Genomic DNA, 26,662 nt, shown 5'->3' with positions numbered 1-26,662 from the left:
GATAAGTGTCAACTTTATTCCTCAGGGAAAACCCTAGAATGGATTAGGGGAATAGATGGGAGGGAGGAGTTGATACTGCTGGAGTGAAAAGAGTGATCAGAGGTAGGACATGTAAAATGTGAAAGGATGAACTCTCAGTAAGGCACCCAGAAGTAGCTTGGGGCAGGAGCATCTCTAGCTTTGAGGGAGGAAAAGCCTGGGGAAGTTACCCTTTTATAGGTTATCAGCTGTGCCGTGGAGAGAGGTTAGAGCCTTATGCCAGCAACTTTTCCTTACCTGGCTAAGAAAACCCCTGCCTGTATGGCCAGCCTCCCTGCCCAAATGTAGATGAGTAGGGCGATTTTTTTTGTTTTTTGTTTTAGTTGAAAAGGTCCCCTTTGTCTATATTTACTGGACAGCTTCCACATTTTGCACTTTCTTTGGGGAGATGTGGACTGTACATGCAAATTAGGGTTTGTATACTTTCCTAAGCTATTCCAGGTGAATTACTTTTTGACCAAGATAATAAATCAGTGGAAATACCATGAGATATTGAGAGTATAGGTTAAACAAGTCAATCCTACACATTTTTATTGAGTTCCTATGTGCAAGGAGCTATGCTAGCTAGCTACTTCACAGAAAACAAAAATAAGTCAGAAAAGAGTCTTGAAGCCTGAAGGAGTCAAGAAGAATGTCTTGTACAGAAAGTTAAACCCATAATGTATAAAGTATAAACAAAATACCACAGTGTTTCTACCAGACGTAAAATAGATAGCTAGTGGGAAGCAGCCTCGTAGCACAGGGAGATCAGCTCGATGCTTTGTGACCACCTAGAGGGGTGGGATAGGGAGGATGGGAGGGAGGGAGACGCAAGAGGGAAGAGATATGGGAACATATGTATATGTATAACTGATTCACTTTGTTATAAAGCAGAAACTAACAACACACCATCGTAAAGCAATTGTACTCCAATAAGGATGTGAAAAAAAAAAAATAACCACAGTGTTCAAAGGAGGATGATACTATATGGGGGCGGGGGAGGGGGTGGCTGAAATCCCTTTCATTTATGTATATGAGATGCATTTAGCATCAGATTTCACTTGATCCCAGATTCCCTGGCTGTAAGATTTACATTGACTTGGGAGAGAATGCAATACTCTTACTCCTTAGTTACCTCTCTTCTGGGGAGCCATTGAGAATTCACTCATGCTGACATTACTTAGGAGACGTCAGCCTGGCTATTTTGTCCTAACGAATTTAGAGCTCAAACGTTTGCGATGTGCCGCTTGTAGGGGAAGCTTTAATTCTGCGACGTATTTTGGCTCAGGCCCAGATTGGCTGCCCGCCCTATAACCATAAGAGCATCAACAATTAAGATTCATTGGGCTCTTTTCACCAGAAACTGCACTAACCATCTTACATGCATTATCTTACATAATCATCACAACAGGCACCTCTAAGGGGTAAGTTATATTATTATCCACAATTTGCATAAATTGAGACTTAGGTTAAGTAAATTTCCCAAGATCATTTAGCTAAAAAATGAGAACACAGACCTGTCTTACTTCCTGTAGCACAATTTAGAGCCTAGGGCCAGAACCAGATCTACTAGAATATCCCAAGAATAGAATATCTAGGTTCCTGAGAAAGTAATTACCCACCTACCGCCCCCTGCTTTGGGGTTATTGTGACAGGAAACTGCAAGAACTCAGAAATGAGTTATGGGTTTTTAATTGTAAAGTATACATAATATTTATCCTATTAACCATTTGTAAGTGTACAGTTCGTCGGCATTAAATACATTCACGATGTTGTGTAACCATCACTGCTGTCTGTACCCCAAACTTCTTCATCATCCTCGACATAAAGTCTATACCCATTAAATAGTAACTCCCCACCCCCACCCCCGTCCCTAATCAAAAACGAGTTATTGGCCTGATGTGGAGCCAGGACCAGCTCTGTGTTCTGAATTTTGGTGCTGCTGCTGCATCCGTTTACACGTCACTTAAGACAGATAAGCCTTGGGGAAGATGGAGATCAGTGTGAAAGTAGGAGGGGAGGAACACCCCCCTTTCATAGTTACATGCAGGCCAGGATGTTTTCTATGTATTATCTCATGTAAAGGGACCAAAGCTGAGAGTCATTCCATATCCCTTGGGGAGATGTTTGCAGTTTTGGTTTCAATACTGGCTGGGGATTATGCAGGGAGGGAAAATAAACAATTATGCCATCCCTGAGTGCACACAAACACACAGCCAGGAGCCGACTGCACTGTGGGTAAAATGACTCCAAAATTGTGTGTAATGAGTAGGAAAAGATTAGAGACAGCTCTTGCTATGCTGAAAATTGACATTAGTGGAGGGGGGAAAAATAACCTCTTTACTAGTCGGCCTAGGAGGTCTAATTCAAGCAGTAAAAATATAAATAAATAAATAAAAGCATGTCAAGATGGTATTGGTGCTTTTTTTCCAATGAGCTCTATCTGGCCGGAAGGCTATTCAGCATAATGCAAAATTAAATTATAAAAACTGGCTGAATATTTAGATGGAAGAGCCATTTGGAAGCAGTTTATTTAGACGAACCGGCAATGACCCACAACAGGGAGACATCAAGCATGAAATTTACTAGAAATTAGCACCAGGGTCCCAGCCTCAGCATGAATAGCTTGATAGGATGCAAATCCCAGTGATATTAAGCTGCCTCACTGCTGGTGCTACAGGGTCACTCTCAGTTGGCTTTTCATGTTATACTTATTATTTTTTCCTGGGACAGGTTATAAATAACAATAAAAAACATTTATTGAAAACTTTAACTGGAATGAAAGTCTATTATAAAGTCTCTGATTACTTGGATGTTGAAATACAGTGTCAGCCGGCCATAATGAACTCATGAGAGACATTATGTGTATGCAGCTTGTGTATGCCTGATGTCTACCTTCAGCTTCTAACAGATAATCTCGCCTCAAGCCAATAAGATCTGTTCCAGTTTTGAGAGAGCAGAGCACTGTGGAAACACCCTACCGCCCTGCTCCCTTGTTTGGTACATGCGGCTGCTGTGGTGTATCCCTGTTGTGTAACAATGAAGGCTCCAGGCAGGGTTGGCGCCTGGGTGCTAAGAACAGGCTGGAAAGGCTGTGTGCTCACCGTTCATGCAGATGTGCTTCGCTCAGAATGCTTAGAAAGCTGCAGGCTCCCCCCCTCTCCGAGGAAGAACCTTTCAGTATTTTCCATTCCCATCGCATTTCTCAGGGCCTGAGAGAATTGACAGTCAGCGTATGCATAGCTTTACAGTTCCCTAGACTGATGTCTAGCCTAAACCCTTGGGGATCCCCCTTCCCCTGCTGCTCTTGGCTATGCTTTTGCTCTGTCTCTTAAATATGAAGGGATTTCAAACAAATGTGTGTCAGATTGTTGCCAGGCGCTTCAACCTGCCTTTCAGGAATGTGTGGTCTGGGGCAGCTGTGAATCAGTACAGGCATGTTGATTGTAGAATGTGTGTGTTTGTTTATATTTTAATAGCCCTTGTTGCCTTTGGAGTGTTTTGATGATGCGGATAGTGGGGTGTTGATGTTCCAGGTTAGATGGAGGCGTTTTCTTCAAGTCCCAAGCTTGTCAGCTTCAATGAAGCTTGATGCCCCTTTTCTACTCACAGTCTTGGGGCCTGAAGATAATTGTTTGGCAGTCGGATCCATGCCCTTCACAGAGCTGCTAGTATAAGTTCTGATATCTCTGAACATACCAAAAATCCAGGCAAAATTTAGAAATACTCATTTATTCAAGTCTCTTTTCTGGCTTCTATTTTACTGAGCCCTTGTATCAGATGCTGGAAGGCAGATTACTTCAGCCTCCTGCGCTTTCCTCGCCTTAAGAGGGGTGGGTTAAGAATGAAGTAGCAGAATGTGGACTTAAGAGACAAAGAGATCTGGGTTCAAAGTCTCAACTCTGCCACTTACTCACTTAAGCCTCAGTTTACTCACCTGTCACTTGGGTATGAGAAAAAGAAGAGTTTTCTGATGATTAAATGATTCGTGTGTGTGTGTGTGTGTCTGTGTGTGTGTGTGTGTGTGTGTGTGTATGTAATCATGCTCCCTCGTATACAGTAAGCTAGCCATGAAGATGAAAAGGGACCAAAGTCCATTTCACAAAAATAAAATGCACACATACTCAGCTTTATCCCAAACAATTTGCTTATACTATGAAATTAAGTTTTGTTTTGTTTTAATTAAATACATGGAAGTACATTTTTAATAAAGTCCTCTCCGTTTTTGGGAGCTGGGTCTGTTCATCATAGTACAGAGCTGGATTTTGATGTAGACATGTCTTTAACAAACAGAAGTGAGTGAAGAGGCTGGAAACTCTGTCATTTACCTCTTAACTTACTTTTGTTTCACATAGAATGACTTTTTGGGTGCCATTTGCTGCTGTTTCACTTTCTCCTTTTATCTCCACCTCCCATTTCTTCTCCGCACATGATACGGTTGAGAGCCACTCCTTCCTGTTACTCATTCTGAGACTGTACTCTTGGCAGCACTGAAAAATGTACTGCTAATTACACAATTATTTTATTATGTCGCACTGGTTGAAATATCCACTAAAAAATTAATTTAGTTAAAATAATTTGAACTGAGCAATTATTTTCATAACCACGGAATTAGCGTAAAGCGCTTAAAGTCCTTTATTCCCTGCTCTTCATACAGCAGTTGTGTAATTAGCAGTAAATTTTTTTGGTCTTTGCTTTCCTCCCAAAGGAATAAATGTCTTTGTTCTGATCATATATACAGAGTGTGTGACCATTCACATTCTACATAGAGTAGGGAGTTTTTCCTGGGGCAACTTCTGAGTTTTTGGAATTCCTTCACAGACCAGCCAGCCAGGTTGGAGCAATGGAGAAAGGCATAGGCCTTGCAGAGAACTGTGCTCACCCATGGTTTCTATACAGAGAGCCATTTTTACTTTGGAGAAGGTAGAGGTTTAATTTGCCAGTAACTACAGTGAAAGCAATTTCTCTTTGGTTTGCTCTTAAGTTCCTGAAAAATGCCTCTTTGCTTTGGGTTTCCAGATTGATTTATTCCAAATTGAGATCCTCTCTTTGTTAGGAAAGTTTGAACTCAGTTGAACCTGTTATTTGATGTTTCAAAAGGATCCACTGTGGTTCCACTGCAATACTCATTAAACATCTGGAATCATAACCTAAAACTTCAGCAGTGTTCAGACTTCAGTGAGCTAGGAAATGGGAAGAAGTCATAAATTATTGGGAAATAAATAACTGATCCTGCTTTCCAAGGACTGACTCTATTTATGCACCAAGGGTCTCTTTTCTTCAGGCTGCACCTGACCTTGGGGGGATTACAAAGCGTGCTCTTTATCAGAAGAAAGAGGTGTCTCCTCTTTATGTGGCTGTGTGATAGTTCCAATAAATACATATGCACTTAACTTTTTTTCTCGTTGGTACCCTGATAAAATGCAACTGATAAAGAATTAATTTTTTTTTTCTTGCTGTGTTCTTTACAAAGCATGCATGTGCTCACTCATTTATTCAGCAGACACTCACTGAACACTAACTATGTTCTAGGCACTGGACAGGACCCTGGGGATGCAAAGATGAAAGATGCAGTTTTTTGAAGATAAAATTTTTGAAGGATGCATTTCCATTAGCTGTGCATTTTAAGGGCTTATCATATGCTAAGTATCATGAGAAGAATTGAAAAGAGCTTGAATAGTTCCTTCAGAAAACTTAATGTAGTGAGAGAGATCACATATTGACATGAAAAATACTCAACATTTGTAGAGCGAGTGTGAATTAATGTGGTGAAACCTGAGTACAGAAATTCAGGGAAGATGTAAAATGGATATGCAGTCCATAGGGCCTGCACCCTGAATCTGGTGAAAGGCAGTGCACTTCTGTCATACTTTTGAAGAGCCCGTGGAGTCTTAAATAGAATACAGATGGAGAAACCAATTGCTTTAGTCTTCAGGGGGGCCAAACGGGACCTGGGGCAGCTGCACCCCCAGACCTGTCACCTCTGGCCATGAGCAGCCTTATTTCTCTGTGTGTCACGATGTGAGCAATGTTCGGAAGCACTGCTTCATGGTTTCTAATTTGTCTCATTCTCCACAGATATGTACGACCAAGTGCTGAAGTTTGGCGCTTACATCGTGGATGGCTTACGGGAGTGCTCGCAGCCTGTGATGGTTTACATTCCTCCACAGGCCGAGCTCCGGGGTGGCTCCTGGGTCGTGATTGACCCCACCATCAACCCGCGGCACATGGAGATGTATGCTGACCGAGAAAGCAGGTAGTGCTCCTTCCTCGTTTCCACTCACTGCCTCTGGGGGATCCTCTAGCTGTTGGTTTCCTCCTGGAGAGCATTATAACCAAGGGACCTTTATTTGAATCTCTGTATCCGCAGAGGGTTCCAAGTTCAGAAAAATAGGCTTTCTAGAAAGCATGTGCCAGCATGAGAAGGGAACCAGGCTGGAGTCAGGCTTTCCCGGTGTGATCCCCACCCCAGATTCTTTTACCATGAAGTCCTCTACCCAGGCACCCCCAAACTCTGAGAGACCCTCTCCTGTATGTTGTTCAGATATACCTATTCATCATCTCTTTCTTAGGTATGTGGCAGAGGGAGCTTAAAGCGAGGTGGAGAGGAAGGACTGACTAGTTAGTCTGGAGTTCTGGGGGCTTCCCCAGGCCCTGCCGCTGACTAGTGAGGAACTTGGAGCAGTCCTCGCTCTCCCTGGGTTGCTTCTCCTTGTCTGTGGAACGACCTGGGTGGCCATCGAGGTGCACCATGGCACCTGCATTCTGTGGTTCCAACCAGAGCTTCTCCCACACAGCGCAGTGCCTCACTCTGGCATTCGGGGAGGCCTGGAGAACACAGTGTTTGCAGCACAAAGAGAACTGCAAGAGAAAATCCCAAGCTTCTGTTAGGCATTGGCACCTGCAACACTTAAGTCCAGCTTCCTTTCATAATCTGCTTTCAACCCTTTTGTAAATCTCACTTCATATCTCCTTGACATTTTCCATGCCAGTTCCTACATCCAATCATTTTATTAGAGCGCCTATGTCTCTCTTTTCCCAAAAATTTCAGCCTCTTATTTCAAAAACTGCTTGAGAGAGTCCAGTGGTTTTATTGTCAAATCACTAGGCTAGCGTTCTATACTTAGGGGCTTACTTTTAAGTGCTAACTTAACTCCTGATCTGATATCAGATGGGAGACAAGTCCTCTGCAGACTTTAGAACAAGACTGTATGGTTTTAAATCCAGCTCTGTCACTTGTTAGCCTTGGACAAGTCTCCTAACATCCTGTACCTTAGTTTCCTCCTCTGTGAAATGGGGATCATAGCACCTTACTTCATAGTGGATATAGACTGGGCATGGGATTGTCATAAAGATTTTTACATTGACCTTAGAACAGTGCCATGCACAGAGTTAAGCATTAGCTGTAATTTTTTTTTTTTTATGTAGAAAGTCTTTAAAAAAAAAAGGTGTGTAGGGTGAAGTTTCTGGTAATAGAACATCATTAGTATGCACTAGAAGTGACCCTGAAACCTATGCCATTTCCATGGCAGCAGGGTGCCGTCCGTGTGTCGGACCAGTCAGCACCCCCGCCACTCCCTCATTGCATGGCCTGAGTGATGGAGACTGTTCCTCTGCCACTGCGGCTACATCAACTTTTTTTTTTTTTCTGAAAAACGTGATTCCTGTTACCCTTATCAGCTGTAGGTGGTGGAATCTGTATTCTTCTCCCTTTGAGATGGAAGTAGACTGATATCATAATAAGAATTATTTTAATTGCTTTTTGCCAGGCCTTTCTCATACCCCACTTAGACTCTTCTCTGGTGCCTGCTTCTCTCCCTGGGGTTCCCTCTGTGAACTGTGGGTGGGTAAAACCATAATGAAGCTATTTCCTGGTCCACAGATTGTAACTGGCTTCATTCTGTTGTCTCCTTCCTTTAAAGTGCCTCTATTTCTGTTTTGTTTTGTTTCCTTTCCTTTCTTTTCTCTGTGATCCAGGGGATCAGTTCTGGAGCCAGAAGGGACAGTAGAAATCAAATTCCGCAGAAAGGATCTGGTGAAAACCATGCGTCGGGTGGACCCCGTCTACATCCACTTGGCTGAGCGATTGGGTATGTCTGCTTGTCCTCCTGGCAAATCAATGAGCCGTTCAGCTGATTTGTAATGAGTGCATTCATAGGCCAGGGGAGGAGGCACTGAAGCATTTGATCAAATTCATGATCATCTTTATTTACTGTCCTCTCTATGGTAAGAACCCTGGTAGAATGAAATAGGGTGTATAATAGGAGGGAAAGTGGGCTCTTAAAAAAGCAAAAGTCACCTGATTTTTTTCTTCTGATATTTCCTTACAGTTCAAACAACCCATCTTTCTAGGCTTGTGGATGTCCTTGTAAAGAATGATTAGCTGGAAGTTGCTGTTGGGGGCAGGCTGATCAGGCAGAGAACATGCTAGGCTTAAGTATCCTGTTTCTGCTTGTCTCTCTGGACGAGCCTGCCTTGTTTCTGAAGAGCCAGTGTCACAGGATGGAAAAGCCAGAGGCCTACCCAGGCGGCATCCTGGGGCCATCCTGAGCTGGAGAAATGGAAGTAAAAATTGTACACTGTGCGCTTAAAATAGAGGCCGAGCAGCAGAATCCCTGGGAACATTTGCACTCCATGCTTCCAGCCGTTACTGTCGCTCATTTGTTTCTGGAGCTTTTGGAAGGCGCTTGCAATTTGAACATTGGACTAAACTGTGGGGGCCCTGTGTCAAGTCCAGAGTCTGAATGAGTTTCAGAGTCTCTTAAAACACTGATTTTCTGCCCAGGTCTCCCATTGAGCCCTTTGCTCTGTTAGTAAAGATAATGGCTTAAGGGTCTTTTGTTTGTTGGTTTGGTTTGTTTTTGTTTTTTAAAGACAACAGGGAGATTGTCTTTAAAAGGTAGTGAAACTCAGTGAATGGAAGACATAAAAAAGAGATGCTAGCTCATTTATGTTCCAAATAGTAAGTTAATTAATAAAGTACCATTTGTGAACTCTTTACATCCTCACCATCCAGAGACACAGAAACTTCTGAGAGTTTGCCTGCCCTCACCCTAGAGACCGCACGTCCTGGCATCAGAGGCCTGAGCCGTGCGCAATGTTGCTTGCCATACACAGCGACTCGGGTTACCATAAACCCTGTTTGTGTCCCATTGTTTGCCGTTAGGAAACAACCACCAATGACTCTAACCCACCGCAGCCTGATCCTTTTATAGGAAATGCACACATACAACAAGAAATTGGCAAAGTTGTTTCTAAAATCTATTGCCACCCAGAATTGTTGAGGTGGTTTTTCTTTCTCTTTCTTCTCCAAACAGGATAATTACTTCTGACCAACCCCATACACTTTAATTAAAGTAACTGCAGCTCAAGAGCAAGTTACCCACAACTGTACACAGAGAGAGCTCTAAAAGCTTCAGCCACTGATAAGCATCTCGCTTAGATGCCTCATAATTGCTCCCAGCATCCAGCGATTGCCGCCATCGCCGTTTTTACCACTAATTCTGCACGAAGGCAGCAACGCCACAATTTCAGAACACAGCGAATTGCATAATTTTCTTTTTTTCCTCTTTTTCTTTGTTTTTTTCTTTTTTCCTGATTTTCTTTCTGGCCAATTTAAAATTTGTCAAAGTCGGTCTCCTTCTGGATCACTGCCCTTTGATATTTCGCGCACTCCATTTGCCACAAACAAGCCGCAGGGCCGCAGTTCATGCTGACTCCAGCAGAGAGAGAGCTCCATTTATCTTACACTGCCTGCTGAATTCCTGCTCATTACCTGGGGGTTCACTGCCTCTTTTTAACCCCCCAGTGGCTGTCATCATCCCTTCAGAGTAACTGGCTGGTAGGAAGAGGGATCCTCTCTAACATCTGTTTGTAGAATGACTGGATGGTGAGGGGTGTGGGGCTGAAGCTTCTTTCTCTTGAAGGAAAGTGATATCGCTCCCGCATTCACCCAGCATCTTTTAACTTTTGAAACATGGAAAGGGGAAAGGGAGGAGATTCCCAAGGGATGGCCATTTAATCATTTGTTACAAATCATCTTATTATCAATTTCCTATCCACATTGAAGAAAACCATATTTATTTAACCTTGACCAAAATGGCACTAGAGGAAGAATCCTTAGTCTGCTAAATGTGAAGCAGGCACTGGCCCAGGGCAGCTTGGGGCATGAGCAGTGGAGCTGGAGTAAAAATAACTACGTACAGGTCTTGGGTATGTTGCTTGCAGATAAGTTGTTTAACTTCTCCAAACATCAGCTTCTTCATCTAGAGAGTGGGGGTAATGCTCCCACCTAGCCAGCGTGGGGATTAGATGAATGTGCGCTGTCTTTGAATCTGCGAAGCAATTTTCAAACATGGTGATTGGCATCGTTTCCTTTCCATCCTAATCATCGGAAGAAGCAGATGCCGTGTTTGTAATCGAGCATTTTCTGTGGCTTAGGCCCCCTTTGGGAGCGAGTGGTATAGGGAAGGAAATACGAAAGAAGCAGTCTTGTCTCAGGTATTCTCAGTCAGTCAGGGAGACCATAGACGTCCAGGTGTGTTTGTGACAGAAGAGATCAGTGGGGATGTAACAGAAGAAACATTTGTGAACCCGGCTCCTTTTGGGTTCACATTGGCTTTTGGCTCCTTTCTCAGTGCCTACAAGCAGACTGCCAAAATGCTTTTTCACAAAGTGGGTAAAAATGACCTCAGTTTCCAGATTGGGAGATCGAGGCAGAAGGAAGAGTTAAATAAGTCATCCAAGGCACAAAGTAAATGTACGCTAGTGCCCAGAAGGGAATTCTGGTTCCCTGTGTGCTACTTTTCTCAGGATTTCCTCAGATATTTACCTCAGCTGAATACTAAGCCTGATCAAAAGTAAACAGGAGCTCTTTTTTTATAAATTTATTTATTTACTTTTGGCTGCGTTGGGTCTCCGTTGCTGCGCGCGGGCTTTCTCTAGTTGCAGTGAGTGAGGGCTACTGTTCCTTGTGGTGTGTGGGCTTCTCGTTGCGGTGGCTTCTCTTGTGGCGGAGCACGGGCTCTAGGCACGTGGGCTTCAGTAGTTGTGGCACGTGGGCTCCGTAGTTGTGGCTTGCAGGCTCTAGAACTCAGGCTCAGTAGTTGTGGCACACGGGCTTAGTTGCTCCGCGGCCTGTGGGATCTTCCCGGGCCAGGGCTTGAACCCGTGTCCCCTGCATTGGCAGGCGGATTCTGAACCACTGCACCACCAGGGAAGTCCCTAAACAAGTTCTTTAAACAAGAGTGCTTTCCCTTTGTGATCTGAAGCCAACTCCACGGAGAGGAATCTGACATAGGAGGACGTCTGAGGAGTAGATGTTATCCTGTGTTCCCAGTCTCTTCCCAAATGGGCCTCTGCGCGGGGGAGCGTGCCATCAGGTCACTTAGACAAACCAGTGCATGGTGATTGTGCTCAAAATACTCTCTAAGAATAATGAATAATGTTTAACTTCTGAACAGCTAACGTCATCTCTTTCAGGATTCTTATTTTTTTTAAATGGCCTTTTGTCATTTTATATAGTTAGTTTGGGTAGAGGTGGTGAATTACTAGTTTACAGTTCTGTGATTATAACAGAGAGTATGAAAATACTACATAGAATGGTCCCTCATAAAGGTAAAGGGAAGAATTACCCCAGCAAGAAATGTGATGTCAGACCAAATACCAGAGTCTTGCATTGCTGGACCAGTTCTGACACTGGGTTCTCAGAACCCGGACTTGGGAGAGTCAGTGCAGAGAGGAAAATGTCCTACCATTCTGGTCACCTTAAGGAAATTAAATTCCTTCTTTGGAAACAGAGCACAGCCCTCCAAGGCTTCCCTGTGTCTCTATGATATCCTTTTACCTCCAGGACAGGGAGAGCGGCCTTAGAGCAGGACAGCCCAGCCTGGCCTCTTGATGCTGTGACGTGAGATCCTCTTCTGGATCCTCATCCTCCTCTTGTGTTCCGAGGGAAGTGACAAATCAATTTAGGTAGAGAGAGAACCCTCTGGCCCAAGCGTGAAGCCACTGTAAGATCCCCACCGTCCCTCTCCTCAGTACAAAGAGCACCTGGGCCAAGGAGCCGCTTGGTGGAACTTTATTCTGCTCCAGACACACGTCTTGGTCGTGGCCCTGTTCCCAGACAGCCGGGCAGCCTGCCATGCAGCGCACTGGCCGTGCCCACGTGGACGGAGCGCGTTCTGGGAGTGGCGGTCTGACACGGGCAGCAGCGAGCACCGCTGCTGGCCCCTGCTTGGCCGTAAGGCCCTAGCCCACACCCCACACGCCTCCCGGCCTGAGGCACCCTGGGCGTAGGTAGGTGGAGTATTGTGGCTGCAGTGAGGATACATGTGTCTGAAAATCCTCAGGAATGCCTCACTCCCAAGCCTTCTCTTTAGCCAGCGGGATGACAGGAAATGGATACTTCCTTGAGTTAAGGGGACTCAAGGGTTAAGTTGCTTTTCTGGCAGAGGTGATCGAAGTTTCTGCGCTGTGTGTGCTTTTCTATCTCTTGTGCCCTCTTCAAGATGCTGTAAGCTGAAAAGAGCTCAGGTTGCTTATTTGAGGCACAAAGCAGTGTCCTTACCTGGAATGTTGATCATGGGAAAGAAAGAAGTCCTAATACTCAGCCTGGGGAGTGGCCTCTGGCCCTCTCCCTGTTGTACACAGAGTGTCCTTCCTGGCACCGAGGCCCCCAAACACTGGGCTCCTTAGTAGGTAGGCTGCTGAGAAACAATGTAAGACTTTCTATCATGAAGGTAGAGATGATGGGATCCTCCCTGAAGTTAGCAGCAGCTGAAAACCCACCTGTCACACCGATTCAGAAGCTCTTCGGCTTGATGCAATTTAGTGCAGTAGTGACAACATTTTCTGGGAAGGAGAAGGGGTCGTCCTTTTGGTGTGATCTGATTGTATTTATAGAAGCATCTGGGCTTGCCTCTTCCCAGGAAGGAGTGAGTCACAATGCCCTCAGGCTGGAGGGACCTGGCAGGCATTCTGTTAGACTGTAAAACCTAAGCTTCTGCCTGCCTGAGGCTGTCATGAGAACTTGTCAGAGGGACCCTCTTCCCCACTTGGTCCCAGATGACCCAGATCCTTGTCCTCCCGCCTGCCAGACTGAGGAAGAGCAACTTAGAGAAAGAAAATAGTACAGACTGCCAGGCTTAATTGCCACTAGAATTCAGAGAATTCTGTGCTGTTTCCTGACTCTTTTGTGTGGGGTGTTTGCATGGGGGCACAGGGGACAAGGCTGCAGGGGGAGTAATGTATTTAATATATTTTTTTAATCCCCATTTGGAAATCTCTGGCTTTACTATAATGATTTTTAAAAATACGAACAGTAGAGCACTAACGCCATCGCAAGGAACCTCAGGGTTAAACATCCCTTGAGAGGATTGCTGTTAAAATCAATATGCATATACAGTTGTATTTAGGTAGTTATGGCCCCCCTTTGAAGGAAAGCAGATATATGAAAGTGGGATTTTAAAAAAAACTAGATACACTGGGAGAAATTATTCCCATTACAAAAGGATTATTTGCTTTACCAAAGGATTCACTGCAGGGTTCCTTCTAAATAGCTCCCTTAGGGCATTTAAAACAGGATCTGATTTCCGCAGTTTTTCAAGAATGCTTTTGTGTAAAGGCAGGCACACCTGTTATGGATACGGAAATAGTTTTGCAGGTTGTTTTTTTTTTCCCACCCTATCTTACTGTATTTTAGAGAAATTTCTTTCAACATAGGAAATGTGTTTACATAGATCTTTTAAACAGCTACTTATGTTTGTACTTCTGAATCTTAATAAGATTCCAGTCTTTTTTATGCTGATTTTTCAATCTTAAGGTTGAAGAATGGGTATGTGTTCTCATATCTGAGATATTCAGGAGCTTAGTGGGGAGGGTGATCTAGTTCTTTTCTTTAGCGTCATAAGTATTTAACCAATCACAGCAAATTGCCTTCTTCAGAGGAGGAGGAGGAGGAAGGGCACATGAAAGTTAAAATTGGGTTTAAATTTACATAGGCTTCTTGATAGAACTAAAAAAAAAAAGTTAAGAATTAAAAGAACACACACTTTAATATCACATCCTTTTTCCTGTTTGCCAGATTAGGATGGTTGTTACATAAATGAGAAACAGCTCAGAAAAGGAAAGAGATTTCTGCAAGGTCACCTAGTGCCTTTGGCTGAGCAGAGAATTTTTAGCCTACCACTCTGATTTTTATTCTAAGCTTTGAAGGTCTCACCCTCCCCCCAAATCATACTGCATGGTCTGCTCATCCATACGGTAAGGCTGGCCACCTCCTGCCCTCCCCCAGGGTCAAGGCTGGGTAAAAGCACCTCCTGCCGCAGAAATCAGCGGTCTCCTCAGAAGCTTCTCTTCAGCTTTGACCCCATGGAGGAGAGATGTGGCTTTTCATTATGTCCTGGCCCCTGGAACACCTGACAGGCTGCTGTCCTGTGGACACGTGCAGGTCAGTTTAACTTGTTTCACTTAAAAAGCATGGACTCTGAAGCCAGACTGCCTAAGCCCAAATCCCAGCTCCATCATTTCCTGGCTTTGTGGCCTTGGACAAGTTACTTCACTTTTTTTGTGTGCCTCAGTTTCCCCAACGATAAGATCACAGCAATCTTTTAGGGTTGTCATGAAGATGAAATGAGATGGAAAGTACTTAAACAGTACGAGTGTATGGTAACATCTCAATAATGTTAGCTTTCATTTGATCACTAGTAATACCTCTTCTTGCGTTTAAGTCTTTAAACATTCTTAATTGTAAGGTTGGATTTTTAGGATTTCATGGGGACTCTTTATTTTGGGAAGGAAGGCATGGGAGTGACCGACCTCTCTTTTCCCTTTTCCCATTTCAGCCTTTTCCTAAAGTAGGATTCTAGAAAGAATGACTTTCCTCTCTGTAGCATATTCTTAAACACACTCACACATGCACACACACTGGCTTGCTTTCCTAAAAACCCTGAGGCCCTGCAATCTGGCTAGAAAAGAAAGAAAACCATTCCAAGATATTTAATTGTACAGGGAGCTTATAGGATTGATCGAGAGCTTAGCTTTTTACAATAGTCCAGTGAATAAGAAATGCTCCTGACAAATGATCAATGATGGGATAATCACTCTTTATCCCCCTCCTCATTCTTACCTTCTTTCTTTCAGGAGAGCAGGGTTCAGAAGTCAAAAATCTTTATAGACGCTGCTTTTAAATTAAGCAGAAAATAGACATTGACATATGTGTTAATCTCCCCTAAATCATTACTGGGGCTGGCTGCTTTGCTGTACAAGGAGAGGGGCCCTCGCTGTGCTACAGAAGGGTATAAAACTAGCTTCAGAGCAGCCTTTGATTTTTAGAAAATAAAATGTAGAAAACCTTTTTTTCCCCCTTAAAACAAAGCACACAAATCTTTCTCTTTCTCATGGGCATTTAAAAATACATACATTCTCTACTTCTGTCTTTTCCTTGCTTTGATGCTTTTTTGAGGTAGGTCTTGAACTGCAATCAGAGGCTTCACCGAAGGAAGCAGACAACGCAGGCTTTGGGGGAATGTTCTGGGATCTTCCTAGTCTCACTCAGGAGGGCCAGAGTATTGGAGGTGTTTATTTTGGTATTCTTTCAGAGCTCTAGGATAGCTTGATTGGGTGGATGAGAATTTTGTTAGGCCAGGAATTAGCCTCCTCTGTCCCTCCAACTGGGTAAAGCCATGGTCTTATTCCCCCAGTGCTCTGTTCCTAAGCGCAGAAGTCCCACTGCTCTGCACCCAGTGCTGAGCTGTGCTCTTAACTCCTCCTAACACAATGAACCAAACTCTCCAGCTAATTGCCCTTCTGTGGCCACTGCCAGGTCTCCTGCTTGGCCACTTTCAGTACCATTTAATGTAGAAGAACACAGGCTTCAGAGACAGCCAGACCCAAGTGTAAATCCTGACTTTTCTACTTAAGAGCTGGGTGTCATTGGGCAAGTTACTTTTACGTTTCAGAGCCTTGTTTTTCTCATTTGTGAAACAGAGACCCTGTCTGTAAGGTTGGGTTATTATAAAGATTAGAGATGATGTATCTGAAGCAACTTGGAAAGCGTTCAGTAACTCTGAGGTATTCCACTTGGCAGCAGAGTTAGCAGCTGACCAGACCTGGGTCTGAACTGCACGTGGTGACTTATGAGCTGTGTGATCCTAAAATCATGGAGTGCAGTGCCTGGCGCATAGGAAATGCTCAATAAATGGTGTGTGTTGTATACGGAGCGCATATATGTATATATGTTGTTGACCCTGAGGGAGCACGTTGTGAGGGTCTGGAAGTCCCTATTCAGCCATATTCACGGTCCTGCCATCCCCCGTCCCCCAGCAGGGCTGTGATTTTACCTGATGATCTCTCAATGCCTCAGAGATACTGCAAGTTCACTTCCAGACCACCACAATAAAGTGAATATCGCAATAAAGCGAGGCACGTGACTTTTTTTGGTTTCCCCGTGCGTAGAAAAGTTATGTTTATGCTATAAGTGTGCAAGAGCATTATATCTGAAAAACAACGTATATACTCTAATTTAAAATACTTCAGTGCTAAAAAATGCTCGCCATTATCTGAGGCTTCCGTGAATCATCATCTTTTTGCTGGTGGAGGGTCCTGCCTCGACGTTAGTGGCTGCTGACTGATCAGGGCGGTGGTCTCTGAAGGGTGCGGGGGGACGGAGGTGGCAATTTCTTAAAATAAGACACCAGTGAGGTTTGCTGCATCGGTCGACTCTTCCCTTCACAAATGATTTCTCTGTAGTGTGCAGTCCTGCTTGATAGCATTGCCTGACTTCCCCATAACAAATACAGTACAGGTATAACTCGCTTTACTGTGCTTTCAAACTTTTTCATTATTATTATATTTCTTACGGTGATCTGTGATCAGTGATCTTTGATGTTATGTTTTGATGTTTTTATACTTGTTTTGGCATTTTTTAGCAATAAGGTATTCTCTAGGTATGCCTGTAACAGGAGGCGCTACCCTAGAGACGTGCATACAGAATGGGAATTATTGGAGATGCCGTCTCGGTCTAGTCATGGGGTGGGACTGAGGTGGAACCTCAGCTTTATCAGGCAGGAGTCTGCCATCCTCATTTAGCCTTTTCTGAAGTTAAAGGGATACTAGTACCGAAGCGCTTGTACACATAAGCCAGAAACACACATAACACAGTGTTCAAAAGCTGTGGGAGCCAAGCTGCTGCATCTGGGTCCTGCCTCTGCCCCTTTCTAGCTTTGTGACCTTGGTAAGTTACATAAATTCTCAATACCTCAGTTTCCTTACCTGTAAGAGGAGGATAATAGGAATACCAACCTCATAAGGTTGTTGTAGAATTAAATGGGTTAATAGATGTAAAGCACTTAGAACAGTGCCCAGTGCCCTGTAAATATTAGCTTTGATTACTGATTATATGCACTGGGGAGCCAGGATAAATTTTTTTTTTAGTTGTACTTATTTTTTTAACTTTCCATTTGATATAATTTTACAGGAAAGTTACAAGAATGGTACAAGAAACTTCTGATGCCCTTTTCTCCAATTCACCTACTGTTAACTTCTTCGACTTGCTTTAAAATTTTCACATGCACAAGCTCCCTCACTCACTCTCTCTGCACACATACGTGTTTTCTTTGAACCGTGTGAGCTAATGTGTAGACATCACGATCCTCTATCCGTAAATATTCAGTGTGTGTTTCTAAGAACACAGACTTTCTTTTACATAAGCAAAATACATTTATTAAAATCAGAAGCTAGGGGCTTCCCTGGTGGCGCAGTGGTTGAGAGTCTGCCTGCCAATGCAGAGGGTACGGGTTCGTGCCCCGGTCCGGGAGGATCCCATATGCCACGGAGCAGCTGGGCCCGCGCGTCTGGAGCCTGTGCTCCACAACGGGAGAGGCCGCAACAGTGAGAGGCCTGCGTACCACAAAAAAAAAAAAATCAGAGCTATAACATTGATACAATACTGCTGTCTAATCATATTAAAATTTTACCAGTTGTCCCAATAATGTCCTTTATAGCCTTTTTTTTGGTCCATATCTGAGATCTAATCTCAGAGCACATGTTGCAATTTGTTGTCCAGTATTTTGTCCCTTTTAATCTCAATAGTTCTTTGGCCTTTCTTTGTCTTTCATGATCTTGACAGTTTTTGAAGACTCCAGGCCACTTTTTGTAGCATTCCTTAGTTTGAATCTGTCTTATATTTTCCATGGTTAGGTTCAGATTATGCATTTTTGGCAGGAATACTGCAAAAGTGATGTCATGTCCTTCTCAGGATGTCGTATTAGGAGGCACGTGATGTCAGCTTGTCCTGTTCTCGGTGCTGGTTAGCTCTGATTACTTGTTCTAAGGTTTTGTTCACTGGGTTAATCCACTGTAAAGTTGCCATCTTCCCCTTTGTAATTAGTAAGTAATTTGTAAGGAGCTCCTTTGAAACTATGTAAATATCCTGTTCCTCCTCAAAGGTTCACCCACTGGTTTTAGTATGTGTTGATAATTCTTGGCAGAATCAATGACTGTGATGGCTGTAAAATGGTGATTTTCTAATTCCATCATTCCTTCTCTATTAATTGTTAGTCTGGGGAGAGAGAGGGCTTTCCCTTCCCTTCTCCCCCATTTAATTATTTATGTCAGGGTGACTCATGGGTTCTTATTTAGTTCCATAAATATTCTATCTGATGCTCAAATTGTCCCAGATTTAGCCGGTCAGAACACCTTCACACTGGTTCCTGTGTCCTTTTAACATGTCCCAGTCAGTTTTTGAGTGCTTCCCCGCTTCTTGTGACAATACACTCCAGGCTCATCCTATATTTCTCCTGCCCCAGCCGCGGAACAAACCATTTCTCCAAGGAGTCTTGGTTCCTTTTATTGTTGAAGGAAAAATGTTTGCTTCCCTGTCAAGGGTGTTATACTCGAGACCATCTCATCTCAGAAGAAGCTGGTCAGCTCTCCTCCCCGGAACCCTCCAGGCAGGTCCACCTAGAATGAACGGGCCTCCATCTCATCCCAGTGTGTTGCCCACTGCTGTTTACCTGGTTTGGAAAGAAGGCTGCTGGGGGGTCAGGGGCCCAACGTGATGGGTCAGTGGTTGCCTCTGTGTGAGAGCCCAAGGAAAGATAGCCCTTTGTACCCTTCATCACAGTTTCAAAGTAGTGATGGGTTTTTGTTTGTTTTTTTTTTTAAAAGGTGGACTTGGGCATCCAAAAACCTCATAAGACTGAAGCTAGGTACTAGAGTTATACACGTGTTTGGGTATAATACGGCTCACTCAGCAGCCCAAGGCTGTTTATGGCATGTGATTCATAGTGGCATAAAAAGCAAGGCCCGTTCCAGACAGACATGCTTGAAATAGGCCTTTCTCTATTGCATCCCATCACCTGTGGTCATGTATTTATTTGTCAGCTTTGGTGACAGAGCACTTCAAGTTGTCCCCAACCCCAGGGGCTGTCACCTATTGCTCTTTCAGTTAGACTTACTCCTCCTTACTGGGCAGGCAGATAAATTCTCGGTATTGATTGCAAGTTCCATTCTGAGAGTAATTAGGAAGAAAAGCACAACGTAGCAGCGCCTCTCCTGGGACACTGTTGAGTGGGGGTGGGAGGCTGCTTGTTATAAGGAGTCCAAACTCATCTGTTGCGTAAGGGTGCCATGTGCTCATAAGCTTGGGGATCCAAATGGGGTTTGTGGACTGCCTTTCTCTATTTCCCTCCTCCTCTGCTTTTAGCCCAAGAGCTAGAATATCTTTGTCACTGTGGTCAGGGGTTGGCTCTGGCAGTAGCAGGCCAGGTAGGAGACTAGGAGGCTGGCTAATCCACCGAGCTGGCATGAGACACATGCCTCTGGCTCTGATTGGATCGGATTCTACTAATTTTAGGTTAAGAGTATGCAGACCTGAGATTAAAGCTGTGAAGTAAAGCAGCTTGCAACCTGAGGAGTCATCAGGTCCTGTCCAGGCGGACAGGTGACTGGTGTGGACGTGGGGAAGAAGAGCTGCTGGTCTGTGTGCGGAGGCACAGGGCGTGTCCCCCCAGCGTGTCCCACACCCGGAGCGGCCCGGCCGCTCTAGTGCTGGTCAGCAGGGCATGGCACGGTGCCCTTCGTGGGGATGAGGGGCCCGCTGTCAGTCAGAGCGGTGGTGAGGGGCACGGGCTGGCACCTGCTCGGGGAGTGGGCCCCCCCAGGGCTGCTTTCATAGTTGTCAGCCCCACAGGGAAGGGAGGGCACGGGAGCCCCGTGGCAAGACAGGGACAGGTCTGGCATCTGGCAGAGTCCGGTTGTCAGCAGAGAGGCGATGAAGACGTCGGAGAGCTGAGCCTCAGAGCTTCCCGTGACTGTGGCTGCTTCTGAGCAGAGGCTCCTGGTCCGCCTGCACCTCACGGTGTGTCTCCTTGCAGGCACCCCAGAGCTAAGTGCAGCTGAGCGGAAGGAGCTGGAGAGCAAGCTGAAGGAGCGGGAGGACTTTCTCCTTCCCATTTACCGCCAGGTGGCCGTGCAGTTTGCTGACTTGCACGACACACCGGGCCGGATGCAGGAGAAGGGTGTTATCAACGTAAGTACGGTGGTCGCCGCTTCTCCTGACTTGTCAGAGACCCGCCGCCAGCCCGTGTCTGGCTCGTGCCCACGGGCTCCCACGCAGGGAGCTTTCGGGGCTGCATTAAAACAGCGGGTGCAGATCAAACCGTGTTCAGTTCTTCTGGCGAGACCTGTCCCTTTTTCTGTGCCCACTACCATCCTCAAACAGCTTATGAGTTAGGTTCCCGGGGACTCCTCAGGAGGCAGGCTCCATTTTGCTGGCGAGAAGCTGACTCCCAGGCACTCCACTGGGGACAGCTTCCCCGGGGTCCTCAGGCGGTGGGTTACCCATGTCAAGGTCCCGGCAGCGGCTAGTCCACTTGACCTGCGTGCGAGCCGTCTGAGCCGCCTGCTCAGAAGCAGCCCCGCGCTCTCTGTTCCCCGGGAGTCTGAGCCCCGCACCCCCGAACATCCCAGCTCCGCGTGGGCCGAGCGATGGCCAGGCCCCTCCCTGTGCAGTGCTGCGCTCTGAACTGGGCAGCCGTCTACAGGGACTGGGCTCGTGGCCAGAGGGCAGGGTTTGTGCCCGTGGAGTCCCCTCTGGGCACCGAGCTGGGGCGACTAAGCTTATTGTTGTCTGGGTGTAGGACATCCTGGATTGGAAGACATCCCGTACCTTCTTCTACTGGAGGCTGAGGCGTCTCTTGCTGGAGGACCTGGTCAAGAAGAAAATCCACAACGCCAACCCCGAGCTGACCGACGGCCAGATCCAGGCCATGTTAAGGCGCTGGTTCGTGGAAGTGGAAGGGACGGTGAAGGTAGGTGGCCCCCTGGAGGAGCCTTCACATCCTGCTCCTCACCCACCGCCCGCCCGCCCCTGGCACCGCAAGAAGCCTTGTTGTCTAAGAATCCCCGGGCCTCGGGAGTGGAAGGGAGATATGGGCCTCGGCCTGTGTCCTCCCCACAGTAATATGTCCTGACGGCTTGTGAGAGGAGGTGGTAGGGCGTTCTTTGCAGCTCATTCCATCATTCAGCAAACCTTTCTGAATGCTTCCTGTACACCAGACAGTGAAGGAGGCAGGCATATGCTCCTGTCCTCGCAGAGCTCGCCACCAAGGCAGGGAGACAGATTCGTCAAGGGGTCACATACAACAGTGAGGCCAACGTCAAACATGGCAGGTCCAGGGCATCGTAGAGCACAGAGCAGGGCCACCGGACCCGCTGTGTGGGAAGGGAGGGCAGAGTCTGGGAAGACTTCTAGAAGTAATGTCTCAGCAGAGACCTGAAAACATAGTAGGAATGAACCAGAGGAAAAGGTTGGATTAAGAGACAGGAGGAATGTTCCAGGCAGAAGGAACCGCATGTTCCAAGCCTGAAAGCAAGAGTACCATGCACCCGAGGCACTGCAGGAATTTCAGGATGGCTCAGGGCCCGGGATGGTGCAGGGCCAGGAGAGCCACGTGGAGGGGCTGGGACTCTGTCCTGAGGCCTGGGAAGCCACTGAGAATTTGAAGCGGCAGAGGGACATACTGTGATGCGTGTTGTAGAGAGACGGCTCAGGGGCTGCGTGGGGGGCACGTTGAGGGGCTCGAGCAGGAGCCTAACGGGAGGGGATGGTGATCCAGGCGGCAGACGCTGTGACTCCAGCTGAAGGTCTTCTGATTTGCGAATCCGAGCTGGAAGGAAACGTCCACCCTGCAGGGAACTACGGATCCGCCATCTCCTGGGGGTGATCTCACGGGGAAGGCGCACCCCTCGGAGCAGCGCCCGCTGAGATGGCGTCCCTAGTGCTCCTCCCCGGGGCTGAGGCCAGGACAGCCAGGCACCGGCATTTGCTTCTGGAATCCGGGCTACATGAGACAGTCCATGGGGGGATGGGAAGGGAAAGGTGGGACTTTTATTTCTGTTTTTACTAAGAAAAAGAAAGAAATCAACCTTTATTCATAGTTAGTATCTGGATTTAATCATATACATCATATATACATTTTATCAGAATATGGGTAGTATGTGCTGGAAATACACGTGTCTCTTTTCCTGATAGCTATGTGATCGAAAACAGTTGGTGACTGCCGGCTTAGAGAATTGCTGGAGGGCCGGATGGAGGGCACACCCGCCTCCTCCTGGGAAGTGTTGCTTGAGGTCTCTGCTGACTGTTCCCGGGAAGGAACCCCGAGATTTGCTATAAGTTTTAAAGTCAGTGAGTCGGGTTGCTTCTAAGATTCACCTCTGTGTTAAGTCTACCCGTTTCTTTATGACCAAAAAGCTTCCTTGGATAAATATTTCAGATGTGCAGCCTCATGTGACATGTGGTTCAGGTTAAGGTCAGTCTTTGGCATCATAATTGAGTGAGACAATTTTGTCAGTGGCCACTGGCAGCTTGCAGCGGAAGTTGGCATTGAAAGTCACGCAAGTGTAAAATAAGAGGCTGTTCTCCAGTTAGGAGCAGCCAGCCAGGTAAATGGACTGTGTGTGTGTGGCCAGGAGAGGCCCGCACGCCTTCCTCCGCCATTAGTCAGTAACGGACGTGCACGGCCTCAGTGGGCACAAGGATGCGGGGAAGGACGGCTCCCCTCTGAGCGTGAAGCCAGCGCACAGGCCCTTCAGTTGTGCCTTAACATCCCACCCCCAGGGGACAGCGTGTCTGGAGAAGCAGGTCATCGCCACCTTGTCGACGGAGAAAACAGTCACCTGTGTGCACAGACTCCTGGCTGGAGATCAAGTGCAGAAGACAGCCTGGCCCCATGGCTCAGGAGGGGAGGCCAGAGGCTCTGGGACCCAAACGTACCCAAGAACGAGGCCGTCTCCCCTGCCCCCCATCTACAGAAGAGAGCGCCCCCCTGAGCGCTCAGTCCAGGAGGACAGTCGAGGGGAGAGAGGAAGGGCAGGGGGTCCCACGATGTGGCTTTGAAACCTCCTTCTGGATTCTGCGGGCTCAGCAGGACCCGGTTTAGTGTGGGGCTGGTGATAAAATCTGCAGCGCCCTTGAGAGAAGAAAGTGTTGCCGTGTTCAAAAGCCAAGTGGCTGCCTCTGAGGGACCAAGTCTGCGCGGTGCTTGGGAACGGCCTTTCAAACCCCAAAACTGGCGCCTTTCCTTGATTCTTCAGTCAGAGATGGATATTGTACACTGTCTCTCGCAAGGTCTAAACCCTGGCTTTGCCTCAAGAAGTGACCCTCTGGTTCTTACTGTGGTTACTGGTAGGGAAAGACAGTGATAGGCATCTGTTAGCCGTGCTGTGTGTTTTCTTCATAGTTTTTTTTTTTTTTTAATCTTAATCCTGAAAAAAGAGATTCACACTGTGATGTTATATAACTGAGCAGTACAATTCTTTTGTTTCCCTTAGAGGAGTCTGTTACCATGAGTTATGGGATTCTGTTTGAGTCCACAGGGACAGTCCCGTTGTAGGGGATAGGGTTTATGGTTCACAATTTCACTGCAGGCAGAAGAGAAGCATCACCAGAGCTCCCTGAAAAAACAGCGAGAGCTTAAACTGGGTCATAAGAACAAGGCACACGTCTGTTTCACCTTCTCCCGATTCTTAGATCCATAGTTTAAGGTATGCAGTTTTTCAGACAAGCTGATTTTCCCCCCAAGCCCAAATTGAGAAGAAATTAGAAATTGAGAAGAATGTGGAAATTGAGAAGAAGAATGTGGAAATTGGAATCTCACACTTTTTGGATCCCAGCTTTACAATTTACTGGCTTAGACATACTTAAGCCTCCCTTTCCTCATGTGTAAAAACAGGGATGTTTATTTCACGAGGTTTATTGCGTTTTAAAGGACATCGTGTCGGGCACCGTGTCTGGCGCTCAGTTTCCTACTCCCTCAGCACAGCACATTAGAAGGTGGGCTGAGCTTCAGTGCAGCTGAAATGGTCTTGGTGGGAGCCATGTGCCCAGTAGATTCTCAGTCGGTGTTCTCTGACTTGGCGTGCTCTAATTTATCCATGATCTAGGATGCCACAGTGCACCCTTACTGTCCAGGAAGCTACCCATTCACTCTTTTTTAAACTTCTATTTTTTGGCTGCATTGGGTCTTCGTTGCTGAGCATGGGCTTTCTCTAGTTGCAGCGAGCGGGGGCTACTCTTCGTTGCGGTGCGCGGGCTTCTCATTGCAGTGGCTTCTCTTGTTGCGGAGCATGGGCTCTAGTCATGCGGGCTTCAGTAGTTGTGGCATGAGGGCTCAGCAGTTGTGGCTCAGAGGCTCTAGAGCGCAGGCTCAGTAGTTGCGGCGCACGGGCTTAGTTTCTCTGCGGCACGTGGGATCTTCCCAGACCAGGGCTTGAACCTGTGTCCCCTGCATTGGTAGGCGGATTCTTAACCACGGCGCCAACAGGGAAGTCCCAACCCATTCATTCTCAGTCTGGATTTTCAAATGAGATGAATCGTCAGTGGAGGCCCTTGTGAGGAAGGTAGAGGAAAAAGCACCATTGATAGGGTTGTTTGACTTCCACTCTCCCCAAGCTTCCCGTGGACAAGTCTTATGCACCAAACTTCTGATCTAGGGCCAAGGAGCGAAAAGGTGAGGCAGAACCTGGGCAGCATGCCTTGGGCCTGGGGCTGAGGCTGGAGTGGCTATCAGGAGATGGGGCCAGCAGGCCACCCCAGCCCACATGGCTATTTGCTACTGTCCGCCAAAGCATCAGAAAAAATCACTTTGCTGAGGTATCTCCAGGCAGCTCACAAGGTGACTTATCTGCAGGGCATGGTAATCACGGCTCACATCCATCAGCCTGTGCCGTGGTCACTCCCAGGCCCTGCTGCACCATTGAGTAAGGAGGGCTTAGCAGCAATCCGATACACTAGAAATGAAACTTTCCAAACAGGTCATTTAGATTTTGTAAGACAGACTAATTACTACATACAATTAGTGAGCTGAGTAGTGCCAGGGATGACCCACTGACCCACTGATGCAGAGCGGGATACAGTGCCAGCTGAACACGTACTGTAAGGCCACTGTTGTGACGTTTAATTATTGGTATTTTATTGGTATTATAATGTTCTGACTGGGATGAGTGCAGGCAGGTGACATAGGGGCCCAGGCCTGTCATGAGGTTAGCACCCAGCATGTCACACGTGGTTGAAATCCATGGTGGGAAGAGTCAGCCACGTTCTCATAAATTTAAGGAGGGAAATGTAAACAGCATAGGGTTGCCCATCCTTCTGGCCGGAATGATGATTCCTACAGCTCCGTTCCTGGAGGGCGAACGAGGAACTGCAGACTCCCTGACCCTCACAGGGGAAGCACGCTCACACAGTAGAGGAAACCCTCCCAGGTCTGTTGCAAAAAACCTGTGGTGCCGTGGCGCCTGCGTTTGTTGATTCTTGCTAAAAACGCTGTTGGCTAGGATTGCGACCCCATGGCCTTCGTGTGCTCTGTGCTGTGGTCAAAACTTGACCAGGGTTTGACTTGGTGGTCATCACCCAGTCGTATTCTGAGTGAACAGCAAGTCTTTCATATAAGGGGCCTATATTTTCAAAAACTTGGAATGTGTTGCTTTAATTCTGTCTGGGAACTTTTTCAGTGTTTAATTTAAATACCTAGTGTATTCTGGCTGCAGGAGGGGACAGCAGAAGCGTTTTCTCTGGAGGGCAGCTGGCTTTCCAGTGCAGTGTCTGAGCATCGTTAGAAGCAGGCATCTCGTTAGCTAATACATTACACCAATCGAGGAGAGTTATCTTAAGCCACAATTAATCTGCTCCCTGGTATATGTTGATAGGAAAGCATCATGCTGTTTCTTAATTAAAAGCAAACGGATTAAAAATGATTAATAAGAGTATTAAATATTCTCTTAAAGGCTTTGGGATTCTTGGGTAAATCTCGTTTTTTTTTTTCTAAGAAGCACGCATTGTTTTCTTTTTTCCTCACCCCAAATCCTCATAAGTAAGGGCATGTGCAGAAGTCCAAATTACCATGATGGAGATGAAAATGTCGGAGTTCAGGGGCAGTGCTTAGGAGTGCAGGCGCATCCACCCATGTGTGGGGTGGGCAGGAGCTGGCACGTGGGAGTTAAGACAGCCACACTGTGGGAAACACCACCGCCGCCACCCTGGTCAGTAGAGATTGATGTGCAAAACGCTTGCGTTCAGCCTCACAGGTGCTGGGCAGGACGCGAAGCACGGAGAGGTGGGAAGGCCCCCTCAGCTTCGCAC

General features: G+C 46.4%; 1 protein-coding gene across 5 annotated transcripts in view; it reads left to right on the top strand.

Annotated features, from left to right (window-relative positions):
- The window catches only part of ACACA (acetyl-CoA carboxylase alpha), a 234,806-nt gene that overhangs the window by 202,251 nt on the left and 5,893 nt on the right, over positions 1 to 26,662 (top strand). For all 5 annotated transcript variants that reach the window (XM_032617795.1, XM_032617792.1, XM_032617791.1 and 2 more), the window contains 4 exons: positions 6,097 to 6,274; positions 7,996 to 8,108; positions 20,394 to 20,548; positions 21,159 to 21,329. In XM_032617795.1, the coding sequence (XP_032473686.1) occupies positions 6,097 to 6,274; positions 7,996 to 8,108; positions 20,394 to 20,548; positions 21,159 to 21,329 (617 nt within the window). The remainder of the gene's footprint in view (positions 1 to 6,096; positions 6,275 to 7,995; positions 8,109 to 20,393; positions 20,549 to 21,158; positions 21,330 to 26,662) is intronic.

Source organism: Phocoena sinus, chromosome 20 (genome assembly GCF_008692025.1).
Source record: "Phocoena sinus isolate mPhoSin1 chromosome 20, mPhoSin1.pri, whole genome shotgun sequence".
NCBI lineage: Eukaryota > Metazoa > Chordata > Mammalia > Artiodactyla > Phocoenidae > Phocoena > Phocoena sinus.
The sequence above is the reverse complement of the archived record's forward strand: the minus strand, read 5'-3'. Positions and strand labels throughout refer to the sequence as shown.